The sequence below is a fragment of the Pteropus medius genome, unplaced genomic scaffold (genome assembly GCF_902729225.1).
Source record: "Pteropus medius unplaced genomic scaffold, Ma_sr-lr_union100, whole genome shotgun sequence".
Lineage (NCBI taxonomy): Eukaryota > Metazoa > Chordata > Mammalia > Chiroptera > Pteropodidae > Pteropus > Pteropus medius.
The window spans coordinates 10,495,635-10,512,894 of NW_024346667.1; the positions used below are offsets into that span (position 1 = coordinate 10,495,635).

General features: G+C 39.2%; 1 protein-coding gene across 3 annotated transcripts in view; it reads left to right on the plus strand.

The window, feature by feature from the left end:
- The window catches only part of SLC10A7 (solute carrier family 10 member 7), a 198,981-nt gene that overhangs the window by 161,525 nt on the left and 20,196 nt on the right, over positions 1-17,260 (plus strand). For 2 of the 3 annotated variants that reach the window (XM_039876009.1, XM_039876010.1), the window contains 3 exons: positions 4,169-4,334; positions 5,609-5,660; positions 13,799-13,872. In XM_039876009.1, the coding sequence (XP_039731943.1) occupies positions 4,169-4,334; positions 5,609-5,660; positions 13,799-13,872 (292 nt within the window). Of the gene's footprint in view, positions 1-4,094; positions 4,335-5,608; positions 5,661-13,798; positions 13,873-17,260 lie in introns of all 3 variants that reach the window. The other variant, XR_005655669.1, reaches the window with a different exon arrangement.

The window sequence follows — 17,260 nt, forward strand, 5'->3', positions numbered from 1 at the left end:
ATTTTATGCATTTTTGAGTGATTTACAAATAAAAGTTAATGAAATAGAATTTTTACCACCTTTGAAAAACATTTTTCAAAATAGCACACGAAACTACTTTTTTTGAAAGCTAATAATAAAAAGCAAACGTATCGTTTATCATTCATGCATTCTCTCGTCTTTCATTAGTGAGTTGTTTCACAGAGTAGCTTTTCATATTAAATAGTTTTCAGCTAAAGCTGAAGTTAATGTTATTAATGCTAGTTAAATTTCGCACTTACAAAATTATATCAGATATGAGCTGTTTTCATTGCTTCACCTGAATCGTGCCGCAGGGTATACCGACAGTGTCATGGCAGAAACATCACCCAACTGAGACCTGGAAATAAGAAAAGCCATTGATTACCATGCACAGGCACTGTTAGAGGCTCTAAAGGATTTTATATTTCTCTGATTACTTAACCCTCACTACATCGACTATTATACCCATTTTAGAGTTTAGGCACAGGGAAGGGAAGGAATTTACCCAAGAGCAGAGCATGGGGTGGAACCAGGGTTCCAAGCCAGGCCCACATGGCTCTGAGTTCATACCTTTGACCCCTATGCCACGGTCCCCTCAGGACATAAAAGTTATAGTCCTGCTCATCAGGCAGACTAGCTTTTTCACATTTTGTGTAAGTTGTTTGGGCTCTCTGTGCCTCTGTAAACTGAGCAGGATAATGAGATTTCCTGCAGTTTATATCTGAAACACATGAGATTTCCTGCAGTTTATATCTGAAACACATCCGCACGACCCTTCTTGAGAATGAGATGAAGAAATAAAAAGAATTTTCAAAAAGTTAAGTAAGTGATGGGTGTTCATTTATTATTGTTGTTTGAACTTTTTATAACATATACTGTGTTATTCTGAATCTACTCAATATTTAATGCAAAATATTTTTAAAGTTGGATTTGATTTTATATCCCTGACTATACAGTTCAACAGACTATTAATGGAGAAACAAAACACGATGAAAATGTACGGATTCAATGAAATTGAGGATAAAAATGGAAAAAAAAAATCTGAAGCCACCTTGAAGAAAAATAAATTTTAAAATTCAGGCTTAACATGAAAAATTATCCATCACATATCCCCACTCAAAAATCAATTTATAAATGTAAAGACAGAAGAGAAGGAAAAGGAAGAATATACCCTGTAAAAATGAAAACAAATGATGGGTATTGCATTTCTCTATTATCTCAGTATATCGACATTTTTTGCCTAAAATGTGTGAGTTTACCCGGTTTCCAGTTTGGAGGTCATGCAGTAATTGATATGTGGCTCAGCTTATTAGAAGTACAGAGATTCACATTTAAATTTCCCTTTAACCTTTAGTGGTGCTTAATTTAAAATAAAGTAAATCAAAATGTAGAAAGTGAGACAATAAAATAAAAAGCAGCGAAAGATTTTTTTTCCTTCTCTCTCCATAGGGAAAAGCAAACAAGGTCATGAGGATTTGTCACTTAATTTTGATTGCCTAAACGTCTCTGAGCTATGAGAATAAGTGAATTAGTATAGATCCTGAAGAAAGATACAACTAGCCATCTCCTCAGAATGCCTTTCCCCACTCATCTTGACTTTTATTTTTTTCCCTAAGAGAGAACTCTGAGGCATCTACTTCAGGTTGTGTAGATCTATCTCTAGCAAAGTCCTGTCTCCTATAAGGTTTTAAACATTTCTATAAGACAAAGAAGTTTGGAGAATTAAAAAATGACATAGTTTCTTGACAAATAGAAAATGACTATGTGAAAAGTGTAAGTGGCTGAATTAAGAGAAGATGAGATTTCCTGCAGTTTATATCTGAAACACATCTTTGAGGCATATCAACACCACTTCACCCAGTAGTTTTGAAACATTTTAACACTTTTCTGGCTACACAGTACAAAAGCAGCTGCTTTGTGAATTTAATTTTAAAGGAAGATGGAAAAGTTTTACGGAGCCTGGCAAGGTATAAAATGGTTTACTTCGAAAACACAGATAAATAACACTGTAAGACTAAAAACAGTGAAAGTCAATCTGTTTTCCTCTAGGGTTATTGCTTCACTTATTGGTCTGTTCAATTCCCAACTTTCTGGTTGTTTACTTTATCAAGATTAAGTATCCAGCATTAAAGCATTGATATGTTTAGAAGAAAAGCGTTTTAGCTAGGAGTTTGCAGGACTGTTACTTGGCATATTGAAAGAGTCCTACTACACTGTTGAGACTGAGTACTTTGTAATGAAGAGATTATTAGGCTAAGTTCATTGCTATTTATAAAGTTGATGATTAGAGATTTGTCTTGGTTTTTAAAATGGCTTTGACTTTCAAGTTACACTTTACATATTTATTTAGTCAGAGGGGGTGATGACGGTGGGATAGGATTGGAATTAGGATCCTACATTCTAAACCTATTACAGAGAGAGGACTTTTGTGATTTTTAACCACTTTATATTAAAACAAGGTAGGAAGACAGCATCAATTTCTGTAACTCCATGCAATTTCCATTTATTTTACTTCCTATAGGAGTGAAGCTGGATTAAATGTGGGCCACTACCAGGTTTATGCTACCAAACACAATAGATTATGAGATGACCTTTGAAACAGAGTCCCTCCGTAGACTTCTAACAAGCAGCTACCCCCACAGTGCCATATCTGAACATGGGGCCATCTGGGTACCTTGAACGCAATTATCCAAAATTTATGTTCTAAAACATCAGTGCATAGCACTGTGTGACAGACTGCTCTTAATTCTCTATACTTCACTACACTTTAACTTTAAAGAAAGAAATGAACACTAGATCTATTACTATGGTTTGGGATCACTTCTACAAAATAATTTTTTATAAATACAACTGTAACTTTAATTACGAGATCTACTTTAAAAAAATTTAACCATTATATATATGTAAAACTCTTTCCCCTTCATTCCACCCTCCCCAACCTTCAAGGTGTTGTACATGTGTCTTTTTGGTACTGACTGGTCAGCTTTCTGACGGAAATGCCTTTATCAACACTGTTATTCCACCTACTGAGCCCTTCAGAACAGACGAAGTTGATTCAACAGCCATTTGTTCAAAGGTTCTCTTGAGAGTGGTTTATTTAGTTCGCAGCGTCTGTGAAGGTATGCTCCATTGCGAATTAAGCCTTTTTAGTGACAGAGTAGAAGATGACAGAACCCCATCAGCCTTGTCAGGAGAAGTTCCCTGACCTCATTATTGCTAATGGATCATGGTAATTCAGCCTGTTGTGAAATCTCATGTTCAATTATGCAGGATAATGAGTGACTCAAAACTTAATATGTCTCAACTATAGTCCTTGTTATAGGGCTTGTTCGGCTTCTTTCAAAAGTGAAAGGTTTTAAATCGAGTGGTTCACGTTTGTATTCAGATGAAAGTTATCACCCATATTCAGACTGTCCCTGATTTTAAATATCTGGTTTGGTTTTAAAATAGGAGAGGACTGCTATATATATAACTTTATATTTTACTGGTCCTTTTGTAGAAAGTTAGGACAGGTTTATTCATTTTTAAGTGTTACTTCTGGAATTCTAAAAGCATGCAAATGGCATTTGTCTTTGGATTCACAAAAACTCTAGATATTCAGTTTGAATTATTTAAGCTCCCACAACACATGCACTTTTGCTTTTCAAGCATGAGTTATAATTTAATTAAAAACTTCTGGTGCATCGCTAGCATTTTAAATATTAATATGTTCCATGGATCACTTTCGATTATCTACCGACTTGAAATTCTTGAAGATGTCAGATTTTTAAGATTCCCAAAGTTGCACTTGGAACTGTCTGTTGAGGCAAAGGGGACGGCGATAATTACACACATCCATTAGGATGAGCAGAGGAGATAAACTTTGGGGAGGCTTAATGGGCATGTCTCGGTGACAGCTAGCAAAGAGCATCTGGCATGATTAAAAGGATGGATTTGAATGCGGTTGAAAATATACTCTCATTATGGACACCGGTGGAAGTTGCACTACAAATGTCGAATTCCCCAGAAGAAGAGTGGTGTGGCAGGGAAGCTTCGAAATCCACCGTGGCCATCCTCCAAATTATTCTCTTTCCTTCATGTCTTTCTGCTGTCAGAATTACTTTGCGATGCCCAATTCAACTCCCTACATCTCTGAAAAGAGGCCACCTGTTGATCTCTGTTATTTCAGAGCGTCCGAAGATACATCAGGGACTGGCTTGAAAGGACGAAACCCCCCTTCGGTGCCGTCAGCAGCAGTGTGCTCCTCGCGATCATCTACACGACGTTCTGCGACACGTTCTCCAACCCAAACATTGATCTGGATACACTCAGCCTCATCCTCGTTCTGTTCATAAGTAAGTTGGGAGAAGCGATATTCTTGCTGTCCCCTCAGTCTCCTCACTTGCAAAGCAGAGTGATGTGTGTTCCCCAAATTCGTTTTGAATGTTAATTTGATTAGAAGAGAACGCTTAGTTTCACGTTCTATGTACTCAGTGACTTTATCACATGTATCTGTTCTTTAAAAAGACATCAGTTATGCACTTATGACTTAATCTCCTTTGTGTTTTTGTGTCGGATTTATCGTAGTTGATGCCAGATGAAAGAAGCCATAATATCTGTCAAGTTCAGATGTTAGATGGAACACTCTTTTGCCATATTTATTTTATTGTAACTTTAAGCCGATCATTCTTTATCGTGAATTAAAAGTAGGATTTAAAATATGTGATACTATCATTTTAAAATAATTGGCTGCATTGGTTAAAATGTGAATATTTACATCATCTTTCTATTCAAATATACCCAAAGCAATATCGTTTCTTTGTTAGAAGTCGCAGACTATAAAATGCAAGTAGCTGCTAGGCTCGAAAATTTAAGTATCATCTCTGGCTGCTTTCAAAAAGCAGAGCTGAATAGTTACCATAGACACCATATGGCCCTCAAGCCTAAAATACTTTTATGTGGCCCTTTAAGTAAACTTTACTGACTTCTGCTCCTGAGTAGAGATGGCAAGAAGAGAGTGGGTGCCCCACTAGGCAGCACAGACCGCAGAAGACGCCCATCTGTATTTATAAGTCATTTAATCCTGGCTATTTCACACTTAGCTTCCATCAAACTACAGGCAGAGCTCAGAACAATATTTTAAAATGTATAAGTAATGAAAGCATTTGTTGTTAACAACAACAAAAAAAGAATCTTTTGTTTTATTTATCCTGTAATAATAAAAATAACTTGATAATTGTAATATCAAAGAATCATGTTATAAAAATCAACATGAGTTATTCCAAAATATTTATTATATGGTACCTCATTTATGCTATTTGCTATAAATCCACATAGTATAAACCAGCTCTTTCTAAATTGGACAAATTAAATAATCTAATCTTAAAGAAAGTTTTAGATTAGTCCTGAGTAGACATCATAGATTGTATCTGGGGATATCTTCATTAAGAACAATTTGAGTCCCACTAATTTAAATGATTTTATCAGTTTCATCATATATGTTTGGTTTATTTATTTATTTTTCATTCGAGTCCCCTTGAATTTCCGATCAAATTAAGCATACCAATAAATATGCTACGAATACTGCTTTATAGTGCTAATTTAAATTCAATCCTTTTTTTTTCTTCAGTATTTTCTATTCAACTGAGTTTTATGCTTTTAACCTTCATCTTTTCAACAAGGTAAGTGATCTGGTATTTCTCGTTGTTGCTACTTTCCTAACTGAGAAATCGTGCTCTTTACTTGACTTCTATGCCAACACTGCTATTCTCGTTTCCTCCCGTCTTCCTGACTGTTCATCTTGCTCCCGCCATTCCCACGTTGGAGACACCGTAAAAGCGTCTGTCCTGGGCCCCTGTCTCATCTGTTCACGTCGTGTGCTTCACGTCGTGTGCTTAGACAATCTCCTCCCTTCCACTGGCTGTCAGCTGATGATTTTAAGCCTAGACCTTCCATTCCTGTTTTTTCCTGAGTCCCAGCATGACTTACCACTTACTATTTAGATATCTTCACCTGACTGTCTTAATAAGACCTCAGACTCAAGATATTCAAAATGGAATTAATCTTTTCCCCCAACACTTTCTCTCTCTCTCTCTCATTTCTTTACTTACTGCTAATGGGACCACCATCTACAGAATTATTCAGACTGGACTCCTTCGCATCGTTTTTTTAAAAACTCTCTTACCTCTTGATATACAGTGTGTGTGTGTGTGTGTGTGTGTGTGTGTGTGTGTGTGTGTGGTGTGTATGCTGCCTGCGGCTATTAAGCTCCCAAAGCCACTTTCCTATTAGGTTTTCGTTGCGTCTTCTCTCAGACAATTGCAATGGATATCATACTGGTATTTGTATTTCGAGGCCTAACTTTTTTATGCATTTCATACCGCTTCCAATAACTCAAAGTTCTAATAATAGAGCTCTTGTTCAGAGATCTTCGGTGCCTGCAGAATGAAGTTCACTTTGCGGGGCTAAGGGCAAGGCCGATCACATGAACCACTACTGGCTGTCATGCTATCTAAGCTTTAGGTTGAGGTAAAATCTTTGTTGACCCTAAAAGAACCTCATGCTTTCTCATTTCTGTCCTTTGCTAAGGCCCATGTCAAAGTTGGTCTCCATATCCTAGTTCATCTTTCCTGTTCTCAAAGGCTCACCTCGAAAGCAGCTTCTCCCACTGGTATGACACACTCAGCAGATATCGCTTAAGCCTTTGGCATGAGAAAGTTGCCACAGCGAATGCCACAAATGAGAGATGATTCCGATCTTGCATGAGTTTATAAACTAGATATATGCACTGATAACTAAGTGTCCACCTAGTGGTACAGTAAGCCAACCTGTAGTCAGTTCAACGAAGAAAGCATGTCCAAAGAGAGCGATCGAGCAAGGCTTCATGAAAGAGATGGGGTTTGACAGAGGTGCAAAGAGCGGGTTCTTTGTTGAGGAAGAAACAACAATGCACATGTGGACATATACACACAGACACAGACAAGACACGATGGGACAATAAGAGAAGAGGGAAATTAAAAGTAATAATAGTACCTGGAAAGGGGAACTTGGGCCAGATTGGCAGGCCCTTGAGTGCCAGGTGATGGCAATGAGTTGTCCCAAGGGAAAGGGCCTGAGTTGCTGTGAGGCCTGACAGTGTCAGGGCAGTAGATAGTTCCGGCCTCACGTAGGCAGCTGGCTCTCCTAGCACTTGGTATAGTAGGAGGCTGACTGTAAACAATCAATAGAAACTTATCGATTGATGTAATTTAAAGCATTTTTCCAAGCCTGTGATTGTGATTTATGAGCAAGAGTAAAGCCTGGAGCCATTAAGTCATAGAGCAAATGTGACTTATTTGAGTAAGTCTGAGAGTAGGAGCTATTTTCAAGTTCTTTTTGTAAACAGCTTGTTATGTCACCTTAGAAAAGACGTTTGCCTTTCACTGGCTGTTTGCTGGTCCTTGTGGCAGAGGTGATAAGCAGACTCACTCATCCTGTCCTATCAAAGGAGGATGCAGATATCCTGTCGGTGACTAAAAAATTCTTGAAAAACACAGAATAGCCAATACTGGGATTGCTAAAAGAGAAGTGGGTAGTGGTATCACAACTAGTTGAATTAGAATTGAGAATTTTCAGCCTGGAGTAGACTGGGCTTTCATGAGGCCTTGTGGTTTTGAGATCCTTCCATTGCCTTTTTCTGCCTTCCCTGAAGTTCTGTTGTGTTTTAAACTTGCTTGGCCTGATGTCAGACATGCACGTTCTTTGATAAACAGCAGAATATGGAGTGTCTGTAATCATGCTACTGGGTAATGGATACGTAGCCCCAAAATATCCCATTAAAATTTGGGGTTTTTTTTAATTGGACAGAATTTACAAGATTTCTTTTTTCATGCTGGGAGACCCTGTAGCACCTAAGGATTTTATCAGAGGAATGAAAATTGCCGACATTTATTGAACCCTCTTCTGGGCCAGGCACTGTGCTAAGAATTGGATATATGTTATTTCATGTAAGTCCAATAGCAAAGACTTTCATACCACAGTCTTTGTTTCTATTTTGCAGATGAGGACCCACACTTAGAATAGTTTAGTTTAGTAACTTACCCCAAATCAGATGGCAAATAGTACACCTGGAATTGAAATCCATTTCCATTTGACATTTCCTAAAGCATTGATCTTCTGCACTAAACGACTTCAATTACTTTTAAAATTCATAACACTTGTTTTGGTTAGGGATTTTGTAGAGAATATTTAACTGGATTCTTTAGGTTCACACAGAAACACAAACAGATCAATCAAAGATACCAAGAGCTGGAACTAGGACCCCTGGTTTATACACTGTTGAGTTTTATTTTCCTTTTTGTTTCTTCCTGCTTGAAATTAGTAAAAAATCTTTTTCTTACCAATTCAATAAATCTAAAATCAATCTGTATATTGAGACGCAAAAATCCAGCAAGGAAATCAGTCTTTTTTGTACAGCACACCACTGACTTCTGATGATGAAAGTTTAGCATAAACCAGGAGAGACCCAGCCTAGAAAATTCAACCTTCCTGCAATACCTTGCTTACCTGATTAGTATGCCTTAGATTTATTGCCTGCCCTGTCACCATTCTAGTGGCTGGCATGTGAACCTCTTCTACTCTGAGTATTTAAAATTAATTTGAGAGTTATTATTCTGTGTTCTTATTTCTCTGTCTATAGAATAGTGTTGGAATCAGATCGACTTGAGTGTCAATCCTATTTAATAACTTTGTAACTTTTGTCAGTTTTCTCATTTATAAAATGCAGACAGTAATAGTACCTCTCTCTTAGTCATTTGGAGAATTAAATAATATGCACCTAATGCCCTCAGCATAACACCTAGCGTATAAGTGCTCAATAAATGTTAGCTATTGTAGAGTATTTATTACATCAAAATAGTTTATATTGTTTTAAGAACTAATTATGGAAGATCAGGAATTAGCATTTCTAGCTACGTAATACATTCTTTTTGACACTTCTGTGTGGCAGTTGCTAAGAAATGAAAGTTGATTCATCAAATCAAGGGTCAGCCATCCGCAGTGACCTAAGCTAACTTTGGGAAGCTGTCAAAGTTTTTTTAAAAATGTTGAATAAAGCTTAGAAAAAGAAAGCAGTAAGTGGGAGCCCTTTAAAAATAGATGAAAGACAGTTTGGTAAGCTGGTAACAGAGTAATAGAAACCTAGTGTCGTTAGAGTGACCAAAAAACCGTTAACAAGGGAAAAGGAAGAAGACAAACGTTCAGATATTTGTGCAGGCCTTTTAGTCCTTATCCATGCATTTTCAGTGGATGTTTCAATGGGCCTCTCACAGGCGCCCTGGGAGGAGAAGGTGGGGAGGGAGAGGGAGAGAGGAAGAAAAGGAAGGTAGAGGAAGGAAGGAGGGGAGGGGAGGGAGGAGAGAAGGAGACCTTGTCTTGAATGCTTGAATGGCGAGTCTCTCACCGTTTCAGGCATCTAAGCCACAGAGCTCTGGCAACTTGTTTAGTGCCACTTGGCTAATGACGGACGAGGTCGTCACCTAAAATGAGTAAAGACAAAACATGGGTACAGAGGTTAACAAAGAAAAGCATTTCACACGGAAGTTTCCTCTAAAAAACAGTGGGCTTAGACCAAACTCTCTCAGAGGACCTTTTCTGCTCCACATTCTGTGATTCTGCTAGTAAAACCCTCTGACATGTTTTCCTTTGTGGGTACTGCAAAGGAAGGCAAAATAAATATTATGTGGAAAACGCTGATTGAAAGCTTTGTAAGAGAATAAAAAGACCAGTTGGGAAGAAAAGGAAATAAACATCTCGAGGGAAGCCAAAATGATCAAAAGAATCATAAAAGCAGGATAAAAAGAAAATCAATATTAAAGAGAGATAAGGTAGAATTAGAAAATAAATAGTAATGTGATTCCTTTCAAAAATGTGAGCAGACACAATACGGATGCTAATCACTGAAAATAATTATAGTCATTACTATTTAAACACAGTGTACAGCACTCTTCATTTTTCTGTATATTGTCATGACTTTCTACCAGAAAGCCATGCCTTGACAGAGCATGGCTGAGGGAGGGTTTCTCAACGAGACAGCTGCTCTCATCCATTAAATTTTGTGATTTTTGTTTGTTTGGTTGGTTGGTTTTTGTCTTTGGTGTTTGTTTGTTTGTTTGTTTATAATTTGCTTCTTGGAGGAAAATTTATCTCTAATATTTGGGGCAGCCTATTTATTAGCTATGTGACTTTAGGGAAGTTGTTTAACAACTTTGTGCTTCATGTTCTCTTTGTGTAAAAAACAAGGCAGTGATACCACCTGCCTTATTAAGGCTTTGTTCTGAGAAGGAAGAAATACTGGAAGAAAGGGCTTAGAAAAATGCTCAGCAGATGCTTACCGCTGTGGTTACTTATCACCATCATCATCCTCCGTCCGTGAATGGAGAGTTAAGTGAGCGTCTGCTCTTCTGCTTTTTCCCCAAGATCCATCATGGGAAGCAGTCTGTTACTTTACAGAGTGCAAATCAGCCCTGTTTAGGAAGAATATTGTTGTTAACTTTAAACATTGCATTTGTATTTACTGATCCTCCCTCCCGACTGACAGACTTTGTGCCAGTAGAACTATCGGGCAACGATTCAACTCAAATCAGACCAGAAAGCGCCCAGTGTGGGCCTAGCTTCAGTCTCCTTACCTGAAATAGAGGACAGTTTAGCATCTCTTGCAAATATCCTTTCTAACGACACTGCAGATGCTGCTCCAATCAATGGCAGCCAGCATCCGGTTTTGACACATTAGAAATGTGCTATAACTTGGAAAAGAACAAATATCAAGCAGAATAAAGTTCACGGAAGGAGAAGGGTATTGCCAGACTCTCCTGGAAGAAAACCAAACTGCATAAATCTGGATGCAGCAACAATCAGTTATAACAAGGGCAGCAAAGACCAACAAGAGAGGCCTCCGTGGGGTGACGAGCACCGCCCGTGTCGCTGGGGAGCAGTCCACAGCAGCCCAGCTGGTTGTGCCGCCTGTTCTGCCGCCACAGTGGGCATCAGTTACGAATCAACTGTATATGTCATATTCCCCAGGCTGCCTGCTTCGAGCTTTTCTAATTTCTTTGGTTCCCAAGCCTCAGTACTATTTCAAAGTCTCTGTAGATGAGTGAAGTACCTCACACTTTACGAAGAAACGAAAATCTCTGATATAAATTGCCTCCACTTTCCCATTCTCTACCTGAAAAATTTCCGTGGTTTTTACTCCCCTCATCTTCTTTGTTTTCCATTCACAGGCTGGACACCCCCCGCCTCCCTCCCTGTGACGCCCTCGGTCTTGTCCTCTCAGGCCTCTTTGAGGACCTGGCTTCATCGCTTGTTCCTACCTGCTGTGTCTTTACTCTCTCGATATAATCACGTTCAAATCTCCCATAATCCTTTTCTTCTCCAGATCTCTGGAAAACACTGTCTCTCTCACAACTACCAGTTCACACTCAAACATCCGCTCCTAGGCCTCCTGCCCGGACTTCATGGGCCCCTTCATTCCTTGTTTTCATTTATGCTTTAGTGTTCCTCTCAGTCCTATTTGCTCAAAGCTTCTAATTTCTCTTTAATTCCTCTTCCTCTCACAAAGCAACAATAATGGTAAAAATATCAACCAGCATGTATTCAACACTCCCAGTGGGCCAAATTCTTAACAAACATTGGCATTTATCCTCACAAAAACCCTAAGGGACAGGCATATCATCCTCATTTTATATATAAGCAAAAGAATGTTCTGTGTTTAAATTCTGGTACTTTTGCCCCAAACGCCTGTGCCATTAAGCTGGGGAGGGAATATTTCACAGAGGTCAACAGTTGACAAGTTCTTTTAATTCTGTCTTCATGTCTCTTACCACCATCTCTTGCCTTCACTGATTCTTCAGGCCCGTACAGCTCTCTGCTGCCTGCCTAACCTCATCGTCTTCAGTCTTATGCTGTGTGATTACTCCTCGTCAAACACCTTATCCCATCTTACGAAGTTATCAAATCCACACTCCTTGCCACCAGCCAGCGTTCCCACACACGGGTCAGCCTGAAGAATGCTCTTTGCCGACTGACTGCCCCTGTGCTGCCATGCTTGCTTCACTGTTCCTTACCTAAAATACACATCTGCACGACGTCCAGACCTGGTCCTTAAAGGTCAGCTCAATTCTTAGTTCCTTCAAGAATGTTCTCTACGTGCTCCATCATCATACCCCATTCCCCTGTCAAGCTCAAGGCAATCCTTTTCGGTGCCGAAACACACACACGCTCTTTCTCGCTCTTCCTTGCCCTCATTCTCAATCTCTTTCTCTTTTATAGAATATATATTTAAATTCCCTTCCTCCATGCGTTTACTAACCCTTACATAGCTCCTTTCACATTGGGCCTACGCGAGGAATAAAGGGATCAGGAACATGTCAGCCGTGTAGTGCAATGTTTAAAAAATAAGAGTGGTATTGCAATATTAATATGGCGATGCAATGTGGGAACAGTAAGGCAATCTTCTTATACTCTAGTGATATTTATCCACAGAGACCCCTCCACTGAGGTGAGGCGCCAAAAATGCCGTTTGGAAAGTTGTTATCAAAAAGAAGAGCTGGAGGAACGACTGTTTAGGAAGCATGAGCATATGTGACTTTTCAGAGGAGAGAGGACCAAAGGGCAATGAAACATTCTCCTAACATATGTACAGAGAACGAGGAGGAGGAGAGGGCCCTTCTCCTCTCCAGGGAGTGTGTCACAAAGAAAACAGGATGTGGGGACCTACTTAGGGAAGATTTTCCCCCAACAAGGTTACTAAGGGAGGTGGTAGGGTCTCTTTCTCTAGAGATCCTTAAAATCGGATAGATCTGCAGCTGTATACATGCCGTCAGATTCTAGAGCACTTTTCCATTTGCCGACTCACCTGGGTTCAGAGCAGGGAATGAACAGACTCACTATGTCTTCAAACCCTCATTCTGCAGGAAGCAATCATTTCTAACACACCGAGGACACAATAATAATAATCACATTTCTGACCTTTTCCTGGTTCTCTAAATCTTTATAATCTAAAATAGGAACTCTGAATATGATAGTCAGCAGTGCTGACCCCCATAACATTTAATGGATTTTGCCTGAGATGTTTTTTCATGCTTAACATGTTCTATAATGATAGTAGAACATAGCGGTTAAGAGCATGGACACAGGAGTCAGGCTTGATGTAAATGCCGGCTCTGTCGCTTACTAGCTGTGGGACCCTGGGTAAGTCAGGCGACTTCTGTGTGCCTCAGTTTTCTCATCTGCACATAGGGGTCTTGTCTCACCTACCTTATGGGGCTGTTGTCTTTATATGCAGAGACCTTGGAATAGTACCAGGTACAAGGCGACTGCTCAAACAATGGTGATTTAATATCTTTGTTCATCCCATGTATTTCTCAAAAGGGTATGTTTGCTGCCAAAAGGACACATTGCTCCTTGAGGGAGCAGCGTTGGAAGTACATTAACTCTTTCAAGCCACCGGGTTAATATCAATGATGGCCTAGCTACTTCACTAGCAGAATTCCTTGCCGCGTGATTTACACAGCATCCTGCACCACAGGTTGATTACATATGCGATCTTAGGAGACCTCCACCAAACGTTTTTCAATGTCTCTTTTTTTTATGGATCAGTGACTCAGAAATGATTCTTTAAAAAGGAATTCAGACACTTCTGTACATTTGGGCTTAGCATTACTTCTGTCACCAGGACTGATCAAAGGGATGTTAACATGAAGGTAGGTACTACAGTTGATTTAGGATGTATTAAATAAGCTTTTAATAAAAGTATTTGTAAAATATGTTTTTTTGCCCCTAGGAGTAGTTCGGGTTTCACACCAGCAGACACTGTGGCTATCATTTTCTGTTCTACACACAAATCCCTCACACTGGGTAAGTGATTCACAGACCTGAAAACCAACTAATATCACCCTCAGATGGTTATATTTTATGATTGTGAAATTCAGGCAACTCTTCAAGTTAAATGGAACAGGGTATTATCCACTCTGTTAAAGAACAATAGCAAAGTGAGCATGGGTCATCGCTTCGAAATACCGTTATATGATTGAACCAAGTTTTGAGGGCCTAAATTTAGTAGTGTAGGATTTAGCTTAATTTGTAGTCATGTTTATGATTCTCGAAAAAGATTTTCAATGTAGAATGTTTAATATTAAAAGGTGGGGGAGGGCAGTGCAATGGGCAAAATCTTGGCTTCGGAAAGCTCTAGAATTGGCACTGGAAAATGTTGACTTTATTTTCTGGAAACTTGGAGCAAATAATGTTATTTCTCTGATTTGATATTGACATTAGTTTGATGTTCATCTCAGAGTGTTATGTTATTAACTCAATCTGATTAGCACTTAAAGTGAAATAAGTATTTATTTAATGGACAAAAAATAGACCAAGAAGAAAAATACTGTTTTCTACATAGCTTTATCCAGTTTAGTGGCATTATCCCAATAATGTGTCCCGTTTTCAGTTATTAAAATTCATTAAGTAATCAGAAAATTTGTTGAAATATGCGTCATCCACAAACTCCTTGGGGCAGTAGGCACATTGTTGGAAAAACTCGTGATAAAAACTCCTTTACATTTTGGCATGTGACTCACTGAAAGAGGATGAAGAATCATGGTGTTGCTCTAAGTCTGCTCATGTTAAAGAAGTTCAGTCAGTAAACAAGAAAAACAGAGACATTTCATAATGTTTTTACTAACCCCACACGTTTGTCTGATAGAATCTATTGTCAGTCTTGCCACATTTGGAAAAAGATTTAGAAATTGGACAGACTCTTCAAGGAGCAGTTGCTTTCTAGGGCTTCGGCTTCTGTGAATACATTATATTTATAGTTTATACTTCACAGTATGTTTCTTGGGTTTTCTTTATAATCATCATCAACTTGAAGTAGAAAGAGCTTTAGAAGCCACATCTCAATCCTGGCTTTGTGACCCTGGACAAATCGCTTCATCTCCCCGAACCTTAGCTTTCTCATCTAAAATGGGGCACAATAATATTCACTCTGTACGGTTATTATAAAGATTAAAAATAACATTTGTTAAGTACCTAGCACAGCACTTGTACGTAACAGGTAGTCAGTACACAACAGAACATGCACAATAGCAGCACTGTGTGTAGGTTGCTGTGGGCTGACTGAGACAGCGCCCTGAAGAGCTTGGCGTGCTGCCTGGCACAAAGCAGATGCTCTTTAAGCAGCAGCCATCTTATTAGTGATTATTAACTATATTAGTTATATATAGCTGTGTTACCATTTCCAGGGGTCCAGTCTCCTGCCCACTGCTGGTAGATTTTCGTGTACCAACAGGTGTGGTTTAATATCGTTGACCTCAAATCATCTTGCACTTTTCTCCCTATGTGGCTCTTTGTGGTGTATGCCCAGTGTTCCAGGTCTCCTAAAGAGGAAGGGGCTGTTATAAAGGTAGGAAGCCCGGAGGCCACCAGGTGCCTCAGATGTCCCGAGTCAAGGATCCAAAGAGCCCCTGTCCTTGCTGAGTCATGGCTGCACCAAATACACCTGTGCGTTTCTGCAGGAGACTTTGAAAGCCCAGCCCACGCCTAGGGGTCTGCTTTCATCAGGAAAACCAAAGTGCATTATGGGGCTTCTCCATGATTCTTCTGCGCTGAAACTGGCTGTGTTGAACAGAGTTCTACCCAAAAGCATACTGCAGCATAATCAGTATTCTCTTCTTTTCTAGAAGCAAAACACCTGTCCATTCGGTCTTTTTTTTTTTTTTTGTCTTTTCATTTTTCTTAACCCCAAAGCTATACTTTCTGTTTTTGATGCTTTCTGAAAGCTAATTTTTCAGGCAAATAGATAGGTGCCCTGAACACCAATCACAAGTAGCTGTTTTGCTGAAAAGGACTGGGCTAAGTTGGATTTTGTGTGTTTTTGTAGTGTTCTCCCTTAAAATAGGTACTTGGATCCTCCAGTACAATACTAGTGTAATTATCCAAGTAACAGTGTAGTGTAATTCCTTAGCTACTTCTGTAACATGATAGACTTACGCTCTCTTGGAATTACAAAAGCTAAACCCTCATCCTGACTCTTCCTCTGATACCTCCGTAGGCCTCAGTTTCTGTAGCTCTTAGATTAGGGGCTTTTAGTTCCAACTCGACTATTTTATCTTGTCTTGATCATACCTGGCTTCCATCCTGCCGTCTCCTAGCTGACATTTATAAAAATGGCCCTAGTTCTGCTTCCTTTGTCCCAGGGAGGTGGCATGGATCACCCTTGCCCCAGAAGTGCCCTTATTTTCACATATAGCAAGAGGCGTTTAGACCCTATTGATAGAATGGACTCGTTAAGCCCTACAGATTTACTCTATCAGTTTTCATAAGATCCAATGCATGGTTCCCTCTACTGGTGACCCGACATCACTGGTACATAGGATATGTCACAACAGCGACCTAATGGGGAACTTCTTATCTGCATAGAAATGAAAGAACATCACTTTAAGTATGATGGATTCATATTCCAGAAAGAACAAAGAAATTTCAGATAATATCACTTAGGGCTATACTTTCGCCTCTCGCACAAAGATGAAATACAACTGATTATATCTACTTGGCATTTAGAAACTACATCTATCCCTTTTGCAATCACTGTCCTAGTATTCTTCTAGTGGTTTTATACATACACAGACACACACACATCTCAAATAAAATACATTAAGTGAGCCTTATGAAATACCATTCATTATTACATCCAGTATTTGTATTTAAGAATAAATCATTGCAGGCCAAATGGTGTCCATGTAACAACTGAACCAAAGATGAAAACTCTTGCTTGAGAAGCCTTCTAAATATTCTCTCATATGTACACTTTCAATTTATTTTATTGTTCTTGTTTTTGCCCCGGCTCAGTCTCTTCCATGTACTTGCATCTACACACATGGTGAATTTGATTCATTGCTTTTATTAGTGCATTTGCCATTGATTGATTAGTTCTTCGTATTAGTACTTTTTCTATTGATTGATTGCAGATGAAGTGACTATTTGACCTTTAATTATGAGGCTTCCTATTGAAAATGACATTGAGCTATGGCTTCACATAATCCATCTGGAAAGGCTGACATGATGCCATTCCCTGGAGTTCGTTCAGGAAGAAAGAGGGGGCCTGAAGGAAGTGCAGAGCTATCACTGTGCTTCATCTAAAACAACACTACCGGCCTGATGTGCTGTGCTCCCGTAGTTTCAACTCAGGGTTGGAGGTAATTTTATATTTTGTCAGGGCAGCAACACTTGCTGTGGGTTGCCACAAAAGCCA